Raw genomic sequence first — 21,460 nt, forward strand, 5'->3', positions numbered from 1 at the left:
TCCTGTCAGGCAGCAGAAAAGACACAGTCGAAAGCTTTATCTCCCAGTTCTCCTTACAGAAGTGATGTAAGGAAAGTTGCATGTAAATAGCGTTAGGGGTTTTTGGTCGGTCTTTTTGTGTGGTGTTTTTTGTGGGTTTGGGAGTTTTGGGGGTTTTTTTCTGTTTGTTTTTGTTTGTTTGTTTGTTTGGTTGGTTTTTGGGGGGGGGGGGGGGGGTTTTTTTACTGGTAATTTTTCTAAAGGTACCTAGTCTTACTAGCTTGATGCTAACTCCTCTATGCTGGAACCAGAAGCTAAAGTGGGAGTTGGAATGCCTAAAAGCAACAAGATGCAACTGATAGCTTTTATTTACTGATGAAAAAGGCTAATTCCAGTATCCTGTTTTCTACTGAGGCTTGCTGACAGACTATGCTGTTTCTGTTAAGCTAGTCAAAGCAATGATTTGTCCACTAATACATTTTAAAAGTTTAGTTCATTTTTTTGCAACCTTTTACCATAGGGTTATCTTAACTCCTGTAATCATAACATTCAGATTGTACTCCAAAGGTAAATGTTTTACAGTGCATTCATTAAATGCGGAAGCTGAGCTTGTCTGAATTGCTGACTGATTATCTTGTCTTCTCATTTTTTCAGGGTTTCGCAAAAATGATGAAATGAAGGCTATGGAAGTACTGCCAATTTTAAAGGAAAAAGTTGCGTACCTTTCAGGTACAGTTATTTTCTTCTGTTGTGGAATGTGTAACTGTGTTGTTAGTCACATGTAAAATGGTATTTTAAATACTTCAGGTATCATTACAAAAGACATGAAAAGCTAGGGTAGCACCTATTCCAGCTGGATATCCCAAACATAACATGAGCATTGTGAAAGGATCTGTAATAAAGATGATGTGTGTTTTGCCGAATATGGAACATACTGCTTGTTGTCGTCCCAGTTGTGTCCTGTCCCCCTCACATATCCAACAGCATTGTTTAGAACAACCTTGAACAACCTGTTGTACCATAGTCATGTTCCTTCTCTTATTTCTGGTTCTTCTGCTGGAGAGTTTTACAGAGATGGCTTTGTTACTGGCCCATCTGAATCACTGGAGAAATATCTCTGTTGCAGAGGTGAAATTTCGGTGGATATCTTTTGAAGCACACTTAGTAACTTCATGGTGAAATGAGTTAGCATCTAATTTTAGCTATCTCCAGCACACACCTTGAAGTTGGTTGGTTACTTAATGAGGAATAGCAGAGAATTTAAAAGTGGGGTTTAGGTGAATGAATATCATAACATATTCTATAACTTGGTAAGTAACTTTACTTGATGGAATGATGGTTGGGGTGCTTATTCTTGTGAACTGTGTTTTGGTATGACTTTTTGAAGTAAGTACTTCCAAATCTGTTGGGATTAAACAAGATCATTCTCTTTGCTGTAATCTCAGTGTCAAATGATTTAGAGGACAGTCTCATATTTGAAAGGGTTTGAGGTTTTTTTTTATAAATAATTTGTCAAGAACTCCAAAAATAAAGCTCTTATCTGTAAATGTTAAAATGTACAAAATGATCCCTGAAATTGCACTCTTTAGAGATTTGCTGTGCATGGGTGCTGATGCTTGCAAGTACAGTGTGTAGTTCACAGTACTTCATCCTGTCCACTCTTCCGAGTCGAGGTATAAAGCAAAAAAAAAACCAACTTTTTTTTTTTTTTTTTTTTTTTAAAAGGTCCTGGCAACTGTAATGAATGATAACAGACTGCACAGAGCCAATTTCCCTGGTAGTGTGGGAACTCTTGATTCCTCTGCTTATGAATTGTAGTGCTGTTGAAGGCTTGTTTAAAACTGTATTTTGAGAGGGAAAGAAAAAAGGGAATTAAACACAATATTTCAGTCCCTTATTACTCTTTTTTGGACCTTGCTTTGGACCTTGGGCACTTAATGTAGTCAGTTACCATTCCAAAACCTCTGAATTTCCAGGTTGTCCAGAACTTAGTTTAGACCCCTTAGAAGGGATCTGAAAGAGTATAGGTGTTGTCTAATATTAGTTTGTAAGCATATGGCATTCTCAAAAGGCATTAATTCAGTGAAAGTGCAGTGGGCCAAATGAAAGTTGAAGATAAATTTAAAGGGAGATGATGGATTATGAACCAGAGCAGATGAGGTGCTCTGCAGGAAGGAGTGGTTGCCAGCTTGCCTTTGTGAAGGTAGCGACATCTGACAGAAGAATGGAGCAAACAGCTGTGGGCAGCAAGACTGGCCGGAACTGATCTGCCATAATCCGTAGTTTTATATTTCCATTGCAAGTGGAGCTCAAATGAAATGAGATACATTAGTAGTGCAAGTGATTAAAAAAACAAAACAAAACAAAACCCACAAACAAACACTAACCCGCAACAAAACAAACAAACAAAAAACCCCCTAACTAAACTACCACCACCGTTAGGGCTTAACCATTGTGGAACTAGAACTGTCAAGCTTTATACCTGGGGAACAGAAAGGTAAGGAAGGCTGTTGGATTAGTGACTTACAGAGGCTTTGAGTGTACTTCATTTTTTTTCTTCAAAAGTAAAAGTTTTGCTCAAGTATTTGGTTTTAATATTTTTAAGTACAATAACTGGTTAAGGTCTGTAGAAGTAGGACAAATTTGTTGGGGATATCTCTGCTAAAAGTCTATCTAAAGATAACTCTAAGTTATCTCTACTAAAAGCTCTAATACTCCCATTAAGTTGTTGCAACATGTTCATTGTTGATTGTCAAGTACCTTCTCAAGTAGAAATTAAGTATGACAACCAACAGTGCAAAGAAGTGGTTCTTTTCTATAGAGCAGGAAAGTGACACAAATAACACAGGCTGAAAAAAATTCATGGTGCGTTTGAGATCCTCAGTTCACTTTCCCAGTCTTTTCTCTGCTTTTCTTTGCTGAGACCTTCCTTCTCCAAGTTACATGAGTAAGTACGGGCCGTATAGCAGTATATTCATCTTTGTGTTCTTAGAATACTGAAGACACTGATCTTTTTACAATGCTGACTTTCTTAAGCACTTCTTAAGACCAGCTTATTGTGAGATGGACATGTAAGGGTGAGCCATCTTATGCAGAGACCTGGACAGGCTGGAAGAGTGGGCTAGCCAGAGCAGTGTGAAGTTTAACAAAGACAAGCGCAGACTCTTCCACCTGGGTCGGAATAACCAAAGAGCCCAGTATAGGCTAGGGTCTGTGTGGCTGAGCAGCAGCCTTGCTGAAAGGGACCTGGGGGTCCTGGCGGACAAAAAGCTGAACTTAACTCAGCACCGTACTGCTGTAGCAATGAAGGCAAATCGGATCCTGGGCTGCCTCTGCAGGGCCATTGCTAGCAGAGATAGAGGTGTAATCATCCCACTCCACTCGGAGCTTTTCAGGCTGCACCTGTAGTACTGTGTCCAGTTCTGGTCCCCACAGTTAAAGAAAAACACGAGCAGCCTGGGGAGAGTCCACAGGAGGGCCACGAAGATGACCAAAGGGCTGGAGAACCTGCTTCATGAGGAAAGGCTGAACGAGTTCCGTCTTTCCTGCCTGGAGAAGAGAAGGCTCAGGGGGTACCTCGTCACAGTGTTCCAGTACTTAAAGGGCACTACAAAGAGGATGGAGGTGCTTTCTTCACAGGGAGCTACGTGGAGAAGACAAGGGACAATGACTGTTTCCACCATCGTTATCTCCTAAGCCATTCTGGAGATGATGTTTTGATCCACTCAGAAATCTTGGTGTTCTAATCAAGTTAAAGCTCTTGGTAACAGATACCTCCCACTGAGGTACCACTTTTACTCCAAGTGTACTATGTTATGATTAAACTGTTTTTATGGGAGTTTCCCTTTTCTTCTCCAACAGAAACCTCTTTGATCTGTGTTAGCCTGAGTTAGACTGCAAGTCTATATTGCTTTTTTTCAGTCTTTGCTATTCCTTTATTCCTTTCCTTTCTTTTCAGGTGGATATTTTTAACAGATTACTCAACATAATTTCTTTTTCTTTGCACAGTCTGAGTACTTCATCACTTTGAAAAAACTATTTCAGTAGTTGCTTTTCCTCTGCCACAAATCACAGTACATCTGATGTGATTCACTTTTGCTTTCTCCTCCGTCATCACGATCCGGTTTAGCCCCCTTTATTGAGCTGTTAATGATGTGTTTTTGTAAATGAAAAAAATGAGTGGATTTTTCATAATTCGGCATATCTGGAGATGTATTTAGAGGGAAGCGAATTCTTTCTTCTTGCCTCTGTTGTCTGTAGCACCAGCCAGGATAGTTTACAAAAAAAAAAAAAAAATTAAAAAAGTGAATTTAGAACTAAATTTTGTACAACAAACAATGTACAAATGAGGACTATGGTGCAGATAAGGCAAGGACTTGTTAAAATCTGTGTGTTCCCTTGCATATCTTAAAATGTGTTAGTGTAGCTGTGACGCTCAAACTTTTAAAGAAAGATAAAGTTAATGATTGGATGACAGCTGGAGTGAGAAAGTAAGAAGGAGAGATGTAGTCTGAGAATTCAATTCTGAAAGAGATCTTGAAGCAGGTATTTTTTTCCTAGGGCAGGAAGCAAGGAAGTACAGAAGAACAAATACTTCTGTGAAGTATTGTGAAGTACATCTTGCTGTATGTAGGTTGATAACTGCAAAGTCCCAAAGCTCACCAATCTAGCCTGAATTCTGGCATCTGTATGTACTGGTTCTGGAATAAATTCTGTATTGGAATACTTGTCCATCATGAAACCGGTCTGACAGATTGGACTGCTTTATCTTCTCCTGGTCAAAGTAACAAAATAACTTTATGTGTTGAATGCAAATGCCTGGGTGCAGCTTCCCTGGGAATCCTGTGTTGTTTTTCTAAAATTGCCAACAGAGTGGTTCTCAAACAACAGCAACGAAAGGGACAGGGGGAGCGGGGGGAAGAGAAAAAGCTTCCGTGAACTGATTTTTGCCTACCTGGGAAATAATCTGCTTGAGTGTTGGGTGTCGCACCACCTGAAATAGAAAAGCCTCCTAGAGATGTAACCATGAAGTATGAATGGAGTCTTGGACACAATTTTTTGGTTATGTTTAAACTGAAGTCTGTCGAAGTACAGATACTCTTACATCTCTCTACACATACCTGCAGGAGGAGAGCATTTCCTTACAAGGTGCAATTCTCTTGGTTTCATTTGAGGAAATGGCTCTTGATAACTTGGCCTGCTTTTCAAATATGCCATAGAATCCCACTGTTTAGCTTTACCTAAGTGCTTTGAAACTAGGCAAAAAGGCATTTCTTGCAAAAAATGCACTGCTCAGCCTGTTGGATTTTGGTGCCATTTGGAGACCATTGACAAGGTTGCTGTTAGTGATGTGCACTAGACAGTAGTGATTCATGGTGGGTGACTCATGTGAGTCAATCAGCTACTCATATGACACATCTTGGCGTAAACAGAATATCTCAGTACTGGGGGGGGGGGATTATATAAAAGGAAAGGGGTAATAATGGAAGTCTCACCAATGAAAGTAGTAGCTTAATATGCTTTTGTTAAACCAAGACAAATAGGGGGTTGAGTTGGATAAAGACTATTGTGAGACAGGAAATTCCCACCTGATGCCTCATATGTTGTTGCTTTTAACATTCCTGTTCATGTATGACACAGGAGCATCAGGAACAAAGGAAATGAGACTTTTTCATTGGAACAGGCCTAAGAAAGCTTTCCGTATAGCTGATGAGAAAAACAAGTCTTATGGAATTTTTGCTTAATATTTACAATTTTGTTATCCAGTTTAAGACCAGCTAGTGAAATTCTTTTCACCAAAAAATCAAGTTTTTTCATTACTCATCTAGACTTGAAGTTTGTGTGACAGATTTTTGTCTCCAACATACAAAAATTTCAGGATATGATTTATCAGAAATTTAAGCACCATTCTTTAAAAATGGGTTTTCTCTGTGGAGTATGTGGAGCTGGGAGCCAAGTGAAGTGGCATCCAAAATGACATAAAGAATATGGGTTTCTTTCCTCTGTCATGTTGGAAAATCGCATGATACAGGAGTTGCTGTGTGGGAGAGGCCCAGAGGACTGATTTGAGGTGACCGCGTGTAGGGAGGCATTTGTTTAAAACGCTTGGAGAGTGTTAAAGACAATTCAGCATCTGCTCTTCCCTGCTAGCTGCCACTTTTTTAAAGAAGAATTTCCACCCTGAGCAATCAAGCACTTTTTCTGGGGGGTTGGAATCAGTAGCATTTACCATTTGAAATGTCAGTTTTTAAGATCTGTAGCTGCTGGCCTGCGGTGCACTGAGGAGAGCGTTAAGGGCTTCAGCAGACTTTTGGGTGAGTTTGGTAGCTCTGGAGCCCAGTGATCGCTGGAGCTGAGCGGAGGCCTGGGCTCTTGGACTCTCAGCCTTGTCCTTTATCCTTCCTCTCTCTTGTGGCTTCTGTCTTGTTTTTATCCTGTCACTCGCGATGTGAAAATCCCCAAAGCTGACTGCTTGGCAAGTGGGCAGGATGGTCAAGACACGACTTGCCTCTCTCTGTTAGAATGAGACAACTCAGTTGTTTTTAATCTTATGTCCCACTTAAGGGGGTCGCGGAAGATAAGAATACGAGTTTCCTTTCAAGTTTAGGTTTCTGGCGTTGCAGCTTGACGGAAATTCAGAGGTGCTTTTGCCTCTTCTGAGTTCCCTTTGGAGCCTCATGGGGAACACGTCCAGTGCAGACAAACCCTGGAGACCGTGGCAGCTAGGCTCAGTGTCTCTAGCAAGCACACGCAGGCTGCGTTGAGAAGCATAGTGATGAATTTTTGAGTGACTGGTTTTATTCGTTTGCTTTTGCCTTTCCTTTCTAAAGGGATTTTTAAAAAAACCCCCGTTGTTTAGTAACATGGATTTACACTGAGGAGCTGATTTACAATGAGAAATCATTCAGGACAGAGGATGGTGTTTTTCTCCGTTTCCATGGGACAGGAGAAAACAGTCCACACATCTGTGGTTGAGAACATATATGTGAAAGCTAGCTTGTAAGAATGTGTCTGTGCTACTATACAAGTGTTGATAAAGACAGCCTACTGCCCTGAATTTAGTATTTAGTAATAGTAACATTTTGTTGTCACTATCAAGGGGTTGGATACAAAATTGCATTTTAATGTTCAACTACAGTAAGTCTGTGCAATTTAATGAATGAGATGAATACATTTAAGTGGAACCACTTCAAGTCAGATTTTTTTGCGTTAGGTATTGAGTGGATTCAGAATTTCCTGCATCGCTAACAAAACTAAAAACTATGAACTGACAATTCAGAATCTGCACATCAGAACAGGGTAAAAATATAAATTAAATGTTTAAATAGTATCCATCTACTCACTTGGTATATGCATTGGGTGTGAAATACTATACACCTAAACTCTCTGCTAGTAAATGAAGTTAACACTGAGATCCTCTAAAATACTTGCCTACAAAGTAGCGTAACTCTAAATTTAATCTGTACAACTGCTGATTCAAAAGTTAAATACCTAACAAAGCACCATTGCTGGAGATGTCACGCTGCCAATCAAACTTGAATGTGACTGTAATGTGTAAGTGTAATGCTATGGTTATTCTTTGTTCCAATTTTTTTGGCAGATACTTCCTCATTGTAGGAATTGTGACAATATGCCAATTGATACTCCCAAAATTCAATTTTAAGCTGGTCTCCAAATGACAGTGTTGGCATTTAACTTGAAATCGCTTCTTTTTTTTTTAAGTTGATATTCATGAAACACTGTAGGACTTAGGTTTTCCAAAAGTATTGTGAAGACTAGTTTTGCAAACAAGAATGGTGTTACGCTGTGGGGTCTTTTAACATCTTTAATTTTTCAGGTGGCAGAGATAAGCGTGGAGGTCCCATTCTAACGTTTCCAGCTCGTAGTAATCATGATAGAATACGGCAAGAAGACCTTAGAAGACTAATTTCATACCTAGCATGTATTCCTAGGTAAGTGATGGTCGCTTCATAAGCTCTGAAGCTATAAAACAAAATAAATGGATTCTGTTGCAGTATACCCACAAGCTAGAAGACTGCATGGGTTAAGAAAATGAGCAAATTCATACCAAGTTCTGTCAGTTACTGTTTTCAAACTGCTTTTTGGAAGAGACCTAAATAATTACTCTGCCTTGTAGAAGGAAGGTTGTTGGCAGAATGACTGGTGTGCTTTAGCTGCAAGTAGTTTGTGTCTTGGAAATGGCACTGCCATGGCATATTGCTGTCACTGTGTTGAAGATTGCAAACACAACTCAAAGGCTTTCAGTACATCAATAATTAGAAGCATGCTGGTCATCATTCACAATATGCCTTGTGTGAAGTGAGGTCAGCACAACACTCCTAACTGTTATTTGTATTAGATAAGTTACAGTGTCCTGATATAGCACAGGAATAACCAGGAGATAGATATGTAAAATTGCTTATATAGGCCTTGGATAACCTGGGAACAGGTGTGTGAAAGTACTGATATCATTGTATTATCAACAATTTAAGCTATGAATTACAATGTGCTGTGTAAATAAATCGGCAGAAGTCAAATCCAGTGCTTGTGTGTGTATATATACACACCCATATATGTATATAAAGTTATATATGTATTAAAGAAAAAGCTATGTATTATATATATGTAAAAAAGTTTGTTCACATAGAACTCTTCCCAGTAGTAACTGAATTGGGGACAAAAATGACTGTAAGACCCTGACTTTAGGTCCAGCTCAGAATCTGCCAGCATGTAGTGCAGACTGGAGCAACGCTGACTGTGCTTGAACATGTTTGTCTGTGACTTCAAGGAGCAGTTGTCATTACAGTTGAAAAAAACCCTTGGACAACATCCCTGAATGCAATATCTTCCATATTTCTGTAATGTGTTCATTTATAGGCAGTCGTCTTTGCACCTGATGTAATGAGATATCAGTTTCAGATTGACAAAAGTGCTTTTATAAAAATAACTTCAAGACATCTAGTTGACAGTGTGTATGGCCTTCCTTAAGAGCAATTGTTGGTAATTCAATTATTCTAGTCTTTATTTCACTTTGAAGTGTAGGAGTGTTAGTACTTTTTTTTTTTTTTCTCTTAAAGTTAACTAGGGGATTTTGGGTAGGTAGAGGAAAGAGGGTGGGAAGAAGGCATTAAAATATGCCCAAGAGAGTTTTCTAGAGATAATCTGGCAAAATACAGTGGTCCTCTGGCAAAAGATCTATGTTAGTTTAGCATCAATAGAATTAAAATGAAAAGAAATTTAGTGCAGGTTTTATATCTCTGTAAGCATGGCAAAGCTTTGAGAATAAAGGGAACTTCATTAAAAGCAAGACTCATTTTCATACAAGTCATGTTTTAGGGTCTGATCATGCAACATGCTAATTAAGAAGTCCCAATTGGTACAAATAGCCCTGAACATTTGGTCTGTCTGTTAGTTATTGCAGTACTATTACTGTATGTAACGGAAGATTGAGACATGTCAGTTGCTTGGCAAGAGATCTAAACACTTAAGGTGATTCAGTTTCACTATTTTACTACTTTAACAATTTATCTGATTTAAAAATTTTGCTAAACTTAAGTCATCAGTGCTGACTGGACCAGGTATTAGTATAGTTCAGGTTTACCTAACAGATGACCGTGGCTGACTAAAGCCTCCTGGAACAGCTTTGTGATCCTTGGCCAGAAGGGATTCATCTTTTGTCAGATGATGGGGCCACATGATGGGACGATACATCTGCACGGTATCACATGATGAGGGACCGCTTCGTACACCCCAGTAGATGTATGCCTCGTGGGAATTAGTGGCAAGCACTCCTCCTCACACAGTGCTCCATTTGTGTGGTAGGATAGGGGTGGGCTGAGCAGCACTCGTATAATAGCATGCAGCCTTTTAATAATGGGTGTATCTTTAAAACAGCAGTTATTTGTGTCCTTTAATCCTGTGAGGCTGTTAGAAAATATTTTCACCATGGTCAGAAAGGTAGGTTGTAGCCTACATGCATTGCAAGCTAGTCAATTTTAATGTATTTTCCTGCTACCATTACCATTTTTGGCATTCCTATGGGCAGGTGGGACAGCCAGCATTTATCTTGATAAACTCCTTTTTTAAATGGTGGGGTTTTTTGGTTTTGGGGGGGGGGGGTGGGGTGTGTGTTTTTTTTTTAAACTTTAAACTTCTTAAACTTTAAAAAACTCCTCCTCTAAGGAACCTGTATTATCACTTCTTTCAGAAGCTCTTCTGCTCTCCTGTATCAGTCATAACTTATCTTTCTACAATGTGGCCAATGAGGTTGTATAAAGTATGCCAGTGAAGCTTCCCTACTTTTTGGACGCTCTGAAAACCTCACCACATGAAGTCCAGAATTGCATTTCCATTAGTCACATCCCTGAAAGTGACTCATGTACTCAAACAATGGACATCTTTTTAGTCTTTTGGTAGTCCATTGGCTATGATGCATTGCTTTTGAAATATTTTCCCTTTCCATGTTAACAAGGTCATGTAGCAAATTCTACTGGTACAAAATTCTGAAGAAGCAGTTGTAAATTAATTACATATTGCTGTTTCAGTAAATGGTGTGTTCAGTATGTGTGTAAGGTGAAGGAGAAACAAGGCTGGAAGATGAATCAGTGTGAATTAAACAATGAAAATGAAAGAGGAGATAAAGGCAGATTATCAGATCAGCAACAGGTGTAAATCTATTACCCACGAGATGTTTGGCAGGGGGGTGAGAGAAGCTTCCTGAGAGGTTCATGAGATCTGCTGTACGTGTCAGCTAGTCAACAGTGAGATCCTAGGGTGTTACGGCTAGCTGAGGAGACCACGTTCATCAGGCAGCATGATGCAGTAGAGTGCTGTGTTTGAAGTTGTAACGCTTGCTTGATAACCTTTTCTTCTTTCTTCTGCAGTGAGGAAGTATGTAAACGAGGATTCACTGTCATTGTAGATATGCGTGGGTCAAAATGGGACTCCATAAAGCCTCTGCTGAAGATTTTACAGGAATCCTTTCCATGTTGTATTCACGTTGCACTGATAATCAAGCCAGACAATTTCTGGCAGAAACAGAGGACTAACTTTGGCAGCTCTAAGTTCGAGTTTGAGGTAATTTCCCCTATGGTATACAAATTTATTTCATGGTTTTAAGTGTTCTCACTACTGATCAGCATCTTGAAAACTCTCAGATGAATTATGTTCTAGACAAGAGGATGGGTACATTAGGCCAGTGGTGCTAGAGGGAATGTGATTTTCTTCGTGTCCTTAGGCTAGGTAGTTGTGCATGTTATCATTCTTTTTCTGAAAGTTAGAAAGGTGGAATTAGGGTTTTACTGCTAATGGTAAAATGTTAGGTTTCATCTGTTTGTTGTCTTGGTCTGCATTGTGGTAACTGTGATATTGCCAGCATCCAGAAGAAAGCAGCTAGCTGAACCTTGCTGTTATCCTCCTGCTGCTTTACAATACACGAAGTCAAAACTTAATCAAAATGGTAGTTGAAAGAGTGGTTGCTGTTTTCTCCTGAAGTGTAGTGAGGTAAGAAAGAAATAAAATATTTCTCTCATTTGGGAAAATAACTGCAAGACAGGAGGCTGATCAGAATTGATATTTGAAAAGAAGTGTATGAGAAAAGTTAAGTCACGTGAGACTTCATGAGCAAAATGATGAACTCTTACAAAGAGAAAAACAAAAACTTGAAAGAAAATTTCAAATTCATTTCAGTAACAGCATTTTTTTAATTTTCATTTTTATTTTTTTAGACAAATATGGTGTCTCTGGAAGGCCTTACCAAAGTAGTTGATCCCTCTCAGCTAACGCCAGAATTTGATGGCTGTTTGGAGTACAACCATGAGGAGTGGATAGAAATCAGAGTTGCCTTTGAGGACTACATTAGCAATGCAACCCATATGCTGTCCAGACTGGAGGAACTGCAAGATATATTGTCAAAAAAGGAAATGCCTCAGGACCTGGAAGGTGCTCGCAATATGATAGAGGAGCATTCACAATTAAAAAAGAAAGTCATTAAGGCCCCTATCGAGGACCTTGATGTGGAAGGACAAAAGCTGCTCCAGCGGATACAGAGCAGTGATAGCTTTCCCAAAAAGAACTCTGGGTCAGGGAATGCAGACTTACAGAACCTTTTACCCAAAGTATCCACCATGCTGGACAGGCTGCACTCAACACGGCAGCATCTGCATCAGATGTGGCATGTGCGGAAATTGAAATTGGACCAATGTTTTCAGCTCAGGCTGTTTGAGCAGGATGCTGAAAAGGTAAGGGATTGGGGGAGGGGAGTATAAATGGGCACTGCTTGACGGACTTGAAAGAAGTACCAAGAAAAACTGCAAATAGTAATTTTAGTCTTTAGAGTTAATCACTAGCCTTTTACTGAGAAATGAAGGATATTTTGATTGAGAGTGACTCTTAAATCTTCTGGAGTACAGGGGATGGGGTAGTAATTCGAAGCTGTAAAGTACATAGGTAGCTCTTACCAAAGAAAATGTTAAGCGGTAGTGACTATAAAGCTTTTATTTTGATAAGTTTTTGTTCCAGACAGATGCTTTTGCATGCATCAAGTGAAGATGAATGCTGTATACTTTATAAATACAGATGACTAAGGACTACATCAGTCTCCTTTTGAACAACCCTTGGGATTTGAGTGACAGGCAGTCGACAAACTCTGAAGAGACTGACATGGGGAGCTGCTTCATTGATGCAGGATTTAAAGTCCCAGGCTAAAAACTGATGTATCTCTTTTGACAGTGCATATGTCATTAACAGGGGACTGAGTGATCTCAGAATGTTTCAGGCTAACCAGTCCGTTCAAATGTGAAAGCCCTTCATTGTTATGGAATTTGAAGAGGAAATATGGCAGGCAGTGCACTTTTAGTTGAGCTGAAATCAGATCTACTTTCATATAGAATCATTTTGCAATCACTTATTATTAACTTGTTACTGTGGAACAAATAGCTTTAAGGAAGGATGGGGAGCTTTTCTCCAGGAGAAGTAACTAGACTATGCAGTCAAGTGGTAAGTATGGTCTTTGTCAAATTTCTTAAAATATTTTATCTAAGAATGGCTGAACTGGATGAGCCAAAGGTCTGTGTTAAACCAGTATCCTGCCCTCCAGCAGTGGTCATAAGCAGATGCATAGGGAAGAGTACAAGTAGAGCAAACATATATAATATTTCTTCTTCCTCCTCCTTCTTCTGTTTTCTTCGCCTGTACTTTCCCTTACCCTCATCATTTCAGGTCAGGGACTTTTTTTACTCTTAATGTTTTCTTCCGTGTTTAAAAAAGAAATCATTTTTTAGAAGTACCATTTAAAGTAAGTGTTTACTGAATGGGTATAGCTGAAAATAGTAGGGGCATGTAAAGAGTTGAAAAAATCCAGTCAAGTGAATTTAGAGTTAGAAAATTATTTGGAAAACAACAAGCTGTTGGTCTAGTATTGCTCTTTCAGGCCCAAAATGCTTTTTAGTAACCTTTCAGCCCCTTAATTACAGCATTAATTATTCTTTATTACAGCATGAACAAAATATATTTTTATGGTGCTCATGTGGTCTTGAAAGAGATGTTCTTCATTTACTCATCAAAAAGTTGCCTACCTAACTTGGGCTTTAAGAAACTCCTTGTGAAATAATTGAGCCTGTGGGATTGATCTCTGTCCTGCCATGTGGTTGCATAAGCTTCTGCCTGTGTTTTCTAGGTTCCTGATTCCAAGAATAAGTCTATAGTAAATTATGCATCTCTCTTTCAAAATAGAGGGAGATGTTAGTCACCTCAAAATGGGTTTGACAGCAGCTAGCATACCTGGGACTTCATTCTCTCATCAACCAGTAGAAAAAGATTAAAAAGAAGGTTTGTGTAGTATCCCAACTCACATTTGTATTAAGGCCCTTGCCTTATTCTACTTACACATCTTATTTCACTGCTTGTGTCAGATTAGATTTCATAGCTCAGGGCTCCTTTACCAGTGTATGTGGTTTATTTAGGTGTGGGAAACAGCTGGATCTTCATTGGAAAAATAAAGGGTATTGGATGGGGACAAATAAACGTGTTCATTTTGGAGGACTTGCACAGCTCTTTGCACAAGAAACTTGGGCTGGTTCAGAAGAAGAGAAGGCAAAAAAAGGGTGAAGTGGGAGGGATTCTGATTGGAATTGCCCTGTAGGTATCTGAAGGCAGCAAAGTCAGACTACCTAAAGAAAGGTGGTCATGAGCAGGACCAGTGTCTATTTTGAATAATGTTCTAACACATCTTCACTGTGGTCTAGGTAAGAAACTGAAAATTTCAGGAGTATGTGATTAGCTGTCTCAGTTGTCTAAGCTCTTAAAGCTTTTTTTTTTTGGTTTACAGTCCTTATATTGTGGTCTACTTATTATTTGATTTTTCATGTACCTGGGTGGAATAATTGATTTGATAATATTGCTCTGTTAGCCAGCATATTTTAAAAGATCTTTAAATGAGTACTTACTGCTCATTGCTACCATTTTTTTCTGAACAAACTTTTTCAGCTTATCTAGAGAGTAGGTGGGTCTTTTGAGCTGAGATATAGCAAAGATTTCAAGACCATTGCAGGCATGGTGGTGGTGTTAAACTTAGCCTTTTGCTGTGTTGCTTGATCTTTGGAAACTTTGTCATCCATTGCCACTACTAACATATCTATGTACCTCCATTGATGGTCATTGTCAGATAAGGTCTTTCCTAAAATTTGTTTGAATATTAAAATAACTTTTTTTTTTTTTTAATATTTAAAGACTATCCTTAAACTTGTCTGGAAGAAGGTAATGTGTAACTCTGTGCTTAAGTATAAGTTTTTAAAATTTGTTTAGCAATAGAAAAGTTGTTTTCAAATCTGCTATAAAGTTATGAACTCAAAATATTAAACTTGCTGCTAAAGTACTTGATCAGCAAGAATGAATTTATATTTAATTTCCTTGAGTTGCCATTTTCATTCTAAATTACTAAGCTGCTGACATCATGAAATGCTGACACTAGAGAACGTATAAGCTTGGTAACTCAGGGCTGTGCTCCAAGCCTGTTTGTTTACTATGACTTCTTTGTAGTAATGAAGTTTATGACTTTCCTGTAGCTTGTTGAGATAAACACCTATAGTAAAGATTTAACAGCCTCAGCTGTTTGGTCCCAAAAGTCAGATTTCAGCAATGATTTGTTTAAAGTATAGGGTAACTTACAACAGAAAGAGCATCAGTGTTAAATTTTATGGCCTTAGACTCCGTCTTCGGTGTTCACAGATTTCTCACATTACTTGTCTATGATTTCTGCCATAACAAATTAGTGATTTTTTTTTTTCTTCCTTAATATTTTCTTGTAGATGTTTGACTGGATCACACACAACAAAGGTCTGTTTCTGAACAGCTACACAGAGATTGGAACCAGTCACCCCCACGCGATGGAGCTTCAGACACAGCACAATCACTTTGCCATGAACTGTATGGTAAGAACAGGCCCCACTTCACTGCACTGACTCATAGTCTGTTTGCTCTATGTTAAGGTAGAATTTGTCAATCATACACATAAATCATTCCTTCTGTTACAAGTAGTGCAAATTCATATTTGAGCACTGAAATTATAAAACACAAAGGAGGAAAATAAAGGGTAGCCAAGTACAGGACTACTGTGATCAAGCAACAAAATTATTTTGACAAAAGGCAGTATTCAGCACAACTTCAGCACTTTTCAAATATAAGTGTCCAAACTTCTTGAACCTGGGATGTGTATTTGAGTACTGCTTTGAGTTTTGTAGGAAATTTCAGAGTATCGTGTGCAATATGGAATTTAACACTCCGTACGGAAAGAAACAGCTCTCTGGATCTCCTGAATAGATTGCAACTCAGACAAAAAGTTCTGAGAAGTAGTGATCAACAGCTGAGCCTGGTGTAATAATTTTCCACATTTTTAAGAAGACACACTTCTCATTTCTGGCACAGTAGAATGGAGCTGAAATAAACTTTATTTTTTCGGTCAAATACCATCTTAGGATGAGCTATCAGTAGGCTGCAATTAAAAATTTGGATTTTGACTGGCAGTGAGTGAAAGCTGCTTATTTTCAGTTTTGTGAATTCCTGTTTGAACATGGGGACGAAACTCCCAAGTACATTTTAGGTCCTTTTCACTAGGAGGATTGGGGATGTTTAAATAACTTTGGGAGTCTGGGCCTACATCCAGTCCCTGGCTGTCAGCTCAGTGAAGGAAGAACACTACTAGTCTTGTTATAAATTAGCATCCTTGGCAGCCCAAGGATGGGAGTTGAATTAAAGTATGGTCGAAACAATCAACTCTTGCAAGAGGGTGTTTTTGTAGGACAGGACTACTAATTGTGCAAAGAGAGAGCAGCAAAGTAAATTTACCTCGGTTATGCGTCTTGCTGAAATAACAGAAGGACTAGTAAGGCAGCTGTTGTGTATGGTATAGCTAGAGTTAAGGTAACAGCAGACACAAGTAGAGAAGGTGCATTTTCTTCTTTTGCAGCTCCGCTATGTTTGCAAAAGTTGAAAAAAATAAAAACCAATATGAACTTTTTAAAAAGAGTAGAGCAAATGCTGGGGAACATTGTAACTAAGTTATGTAACATCATATATGCATGTAACTTTGACCATTAGGTTTGGAAGTTATAGGTTCACTCCATGGACACGGGGAATTGCTCCTTTATGGAGTACCTCGTTGTTGTTGCTCATTGCTCTGTGTATGAAGTAGAGCAGGAAGAAAGTCACAGAAGGACAGTAGGTGTCATTGACATGAGATGACTTTTGGAACTTAGTTATTTTGGATGGCCTTTCAGGCAGTTCTTGGGCTTGTACTGTAAAGGTTAATTTCTTCTGTCAGCCTGTCCTGGTATTAGTCACTGTTGTCCTCGTTTCTTCAAATTGGATGACTTCCTTCCCCCCGCCCCACTTCCATATTATTCAGATGCTATCAACAGTAGGAAGCACTTGAGCGATGCAGCATAATCCCTCCTGCTCAGTTTTTGCTGTTAGTCTTTTGCTGTTAATCTCTGTTTTGCCTGCAGTAGTCAAATGTATTAATTAGAGGACTTTTTCTTAGCCTGTACAATGATTAAGGAGCAGCTTAAATTTGGGGCAAATCAAACAGTCCAAATATTCAAAAGGGGAAAAACAAGCTGCAGTTTTTTGATGTGTTTCTGTAGCATAGCTGCCCCCCGCCCCCGAAAGCGTTTCTTGGCACAGAATAGGAAAATACAAATTCAAAACAATCAGTCCCTGGTTTTGATTTAAGCAGTGTTCAGATTTTCTGGGTTTTATCGGGTTAAATGGCAAAAGCCTTACATGTAGATTAGGGGGAAGGATTAAACTGAATGTGACACAAAAAAATGACATGAACTGATTGAATTTTGGCAGGCCTTATTTTTCATTAGCTTTTAACTGGAAAAATGTTGGGCAATCTTAACTTCTGCAAGCATGTTCAGTTTCTCCCTGACCACTCTTCACATACACTCTGTGCTTAACAAGCTACTATTCGTTCACCGTTCCTGTCAGTGTAACTCTTCAGTGATCAAGAGTTGATTTAAGATCTCTTATATGAATGCTGTAACACTAGAGATGGAATTTAATTTTTAGCCCATCTACAACCATGCAAATTTAATCAATCGGATGGGGTAGAGGAAAGAAGAGTGGCAACTATGTGTAAGGTTTATTATATGCAGGAGGTTTCGAAGGATTTTTCCTTGTGGCCCTAATTGGACCCTAATAGATCTTGCTTTCCAGGCAGTTTCCTTAGTCTCACTTTAGGTGGAGAAGGGCTGTTCAAAGGATAAATGCTGCCCAAGCAGCTAAATGCAACCCCTTGCACTTGCTCACAGCTTAACCCTGATAATTGATGTTGCAGCTGCTTTTCCCAATGCATTGTGGTTGCCACAGGGCACATGCTCCCTTCACAGCAGGTGCTACCCTGTCTCAATAGCCGACTCTCCCATCTCCCCTTCCTTCCCAAGTAGCAGCTTGGCTTTCCGAGAGGTGCAGGAGGGCAACTTCTGCAGCTGCTTATGCCAAACTCGGGTGAGAAGGAGCGACGGCCTTTGGGTGAGATGCCAAAATTTTAATCTGGTTTTACAGCCTGAAATGAGCCACCTGGATGTAAACCATTGTGAAAGCTACTTAGTTCCTGTTATGAACAGGAGTTGGTTACATCAAAGGACAAAGAAGATTTGCTGAATACTTCTTTTTTTCCTTGTAATGGCTTTCTGCCATTTTTAGAATCTGATTTTCAGTATTACAGCACAAAGTAGCTGGAAGTTTAAATCAAATGTTGTAAAACAAAAAGGTGAAGAATATGTTGGGAGAGGAGCTTTAACTGTACTTTCAACAGTTTCATTAGCAAGCGATATGTCTAGGAATCTTATGTATTCAGTACGTGATTAGGCTCATGTGGTGACACTTCAAGGTAACAGGAATAAGTTCATGAAAGTCTTAAGCTTAACACAGACTGGTTCTCATTGCAATGAAACTGTCCCAGAGAAAAGCTCGATAGGTGCAGTAATGCGCATTGAGGATGGACATACGTTTGGTTACCTTTGCTTAACACGCAGGTTGATGTGGCTAAAAAGGCTGCTGTCTGAAAGATAGTTCACGTGTGAAGCTGTAGGTATGTGACCTGCTATTACTGAATTCAAGAGGCTGGGCACTGGTAAATGTCAAGGCTGTGTTTTTATAGGACAAGTAGATCACATGTTCCTGAACTGTGGGGAAAAATAAACTCACAATAATTCTCCTCTCTAAAGATGAGGATGGATTTTCAGTACAATTTAAAAGGCCTGTTTTCAGCACCAGTAAATTGCTGTTGTCAAGTCCTGAGATTTATTTGAGTTAAGCAATACTCAGTTTCAACTTGAAGTTCCTCTTTGGGTGACTAAACCAATGCTTCACTTCTCAAAACAAGTTTTTAGTACCTTTTAAGGGAGAAACTTGCCAGTAAAGCATCATAGGAGTTGCAAGTACAAAAATTATCTGTCAAGTTTTTGAACTGCAAAAACAAAGTGCCCGTGATTATACGATTAGTCAGTCTTGCATTCAAGAGTGGGGGTGACTGATTTTGTGTCTGTCCACTCTTTCTCCTGCCACTTTCCATGCGCCTGCTGGGACACAGGGGAAGCAAAAGCAGTCATGTGACATATGGGTGAGGAAGATGATGTTACTTATTTGAATATTTTCTTCTACTCTTTTGCTAGACCAAATGGCCTTGCTTTCATTACAGCTTAACTGTTCCCCTCACTGCACTGGTGAGGGTCAAAATGTTTGGAAAGGGATGTAGGCAAAGTTAAACTTTCTTCAGAGAAAGCTGACACTGCCTACTATTAAAGGGCGTGCTATGACTACTTCTTGTCTCAAGGCTGATAGGACCGTCAGTAGAAGCTTTGTTTATTAACCATATTCCAAAAAGTCCCATGTCAATTGTAAGCATATTGCGAAGTTGATTAATGTTCTCAGAACAGGCTGTTTGCATATACTACACAAATTTATCAAGGTAGTAATCAAGTAATGAATGTCATCCCCCAAAAAAGTGCCAGATAAGCACTGGTGAGAGTTTTGGGAGGTTAAAATAAAAGTCTGAACACAATGCTTGAACATCACTGGGTTTACAGAGTTAAAAGTTACGAAGATAAATTACTTGACTTGGCTTGCTCAAATCCAGCCACAGGGACTGGTGCAAATGAAAACATTAAGAAGGTCAGGTGAGGTAAAATAAGCTTAGCTGACAGCTAGTGTAACTTTTTCCTCTTCCTTTGTACTAGTGACATATTTCACTCTTGAGATTCTTTTTATTTTAAGTATGTATTTTTGTAACCATACAGAGTTGTCAGTTGAGACAGACTTAAGCACCTTGTGAATTCTAGACTGCCCTGGGTCCTCTGAGTCTTCAGCATACGAGAACAAGACCACAGGTTGTGAATTGTGCATTCTTTATCAGATTGCTTTGAAATGCAGATTTTTCACAGAAGACCGTGCAGAATGGTGAACAGTAGTAAGCTAACTCTTCTGTCTTGGGGGGGACATGTCTGTTGTGTGGATGCTGGTGGGGTTGTTTGTTGTTGGTGGTTTTGAGTTGGGTTTGTTTTTTTTCTAAGCTAATAGATTGCTTAGATAGGGCTTTCAGTAAAAATAAATAAATAAATGGTAAATTCCATCAACTGTCCAACCAATCTAACATCCCTAATAGACAAGGTAAAGACTCGAAATAGGCATGGGGCAGTAGAGTAGGTAAAATGTATTCAGTAAAGTTTTAGGTAGTTCTGAATAACTGTAGTTTAAGCAAACCATGGATTTGTGATGTTCTTGAAGTTCAGGGAATGCACAGCTGTGGATCCTGGTCAGACTGGGAGGATGTTTTTTGAGTGCACATCCGTAAGGAGATCTTTCTGGTGCCAGAGCAGTTAATGCTTAGATGCAATGTCTGGATGTCACCAACCTTAGAAGAGACTGAAAAGGCAAAATGAGTTCAGGCTATTTCCAGCTTCTGAGGAGCACTCCAAAGTCAACAAGATGAAACAGAACAGGCTAGATGTGCAACTCCGAAGAAGGAAGAAGCAAATAAACAGATTTTAAAAAGCAATCAGCTGGTGAGTTGTTAATAGAGCAACAAGTATGTTCATGTCAATGGATCATGAACTAAAGGAATAGACTGTGGTGTTGCTGCAAAGAAGCAGATCTTATTCCACTCTTGATACTTATTGGGGTTGCTGAACTTAAGATTTGTAAAGAAATTGCTCTGATTCAGTTGGTCCTACTAGAGAACTAGGTCCAATTTAGAACCCCATGCTTAATGTTGTAATGGAGAACATCCAGATGAAAATGACGTGCCTGTAAGGACAGGTTGAAGGCATAGGCATTTACTATGAGAAAGTGAAGATAAGTTAAAAGTAAGAGAGGAAAGAAGGTGATGTTGGTGTTGGCCTATATAGTCTTGCAGTAACATTCCCTAGGTCCACCGTGAAAAATATAGGAGAGAAAGATCATAAATTTGAAGAAGGTTGGAGTGGAATTCTCTTTCAGTCATTCCAGTGCTGATAGCAATGCTTAAGTAGTTACCTGAGAATATTTTGAGGATCCTTGTAGTTGAAGAACAGGTTAAACATTTTCCTTAATTGTAGTCTGGATGTTGCTGAATTTATTTTTTTTCAAGGGAAAAGGTCAGGTGATACCTTTAGTTGTTCTGCAGCCCTCATCTTTGAAGTTTGGATTCCCAAACTGAGAGTTTTACTGTTGCTGCAAGAGTGAGAATAGAAGAGATGTTAGAAAATATTTAAATCATTAAAGCAGGTGTTATTTCATACACTAATGCTACACCTTGTCTTGCTGGCCATTTGTGTGTGTGAAGTGGCAGATGATTTGGGAATTCCATTGCTAAAATATTTCCATCACAAACAAATAGTTCAAACTCAGTAGTTTACATAGAGGTGCCAGTTTATGATGCTTATGGACCATGTCACTGAGGTGGTTGTTTTTAACACTGATTGCTTAATAGTCTCTGTGTCAG

General features: G+C 39.1%; 1 protein-coding gene across 7 annotated transcripts in view; it reads left to right on the top strand.

The window, feature by feature from the left end:
• TRIO (trio Rho guanine nucleotide exchange factor) overlaps positions 1-21,460 on the top strand; it is a 256,831-nt gene that overhangs the window by 73,007 nt on the left and 162,364 nt on the right. For all 7 annotated transcript variants that reach the window (XM_069808876.1, XM_069808875.1, XM_069808874.1 and 4 more), the window contains exons 2-6: positions 634-708; positions 7,817-7,931; positions 10,863-11,055; positions 11,706-12,218; positions 15,285-15,407. In XM_069808876.1, the coding sequence (XP_069664977.1) occupies positions 634-708; positions 7,817-7,931; positions 10,863-11,055; positions 11,706-12,218; positions 15,285-15,407 (1,019 nt within the window). The remainder of the gene's footprint in view (positions 1-633; positions 709-7,816; positions 7,932-10,862; positions 11,056-11,705; positions 12,219-15,284; positions 15,408-21,460) is intronic.

This window comes from Haliaeetus albicilla, chromosome 21 (assembly GCF_947461875.1).
Source record: "Haliaeetus albicilla chromosome 21, bHalAlb1.1, whole genome shotgun sequence".
In the NCBI taxonomy this organism is placed as follows: Eukaryota; Metazoa; Chordata; class Aves; order Accipitriformes; family Accipitridae; genus Haliaeetus; species Haliaeetus albicilla.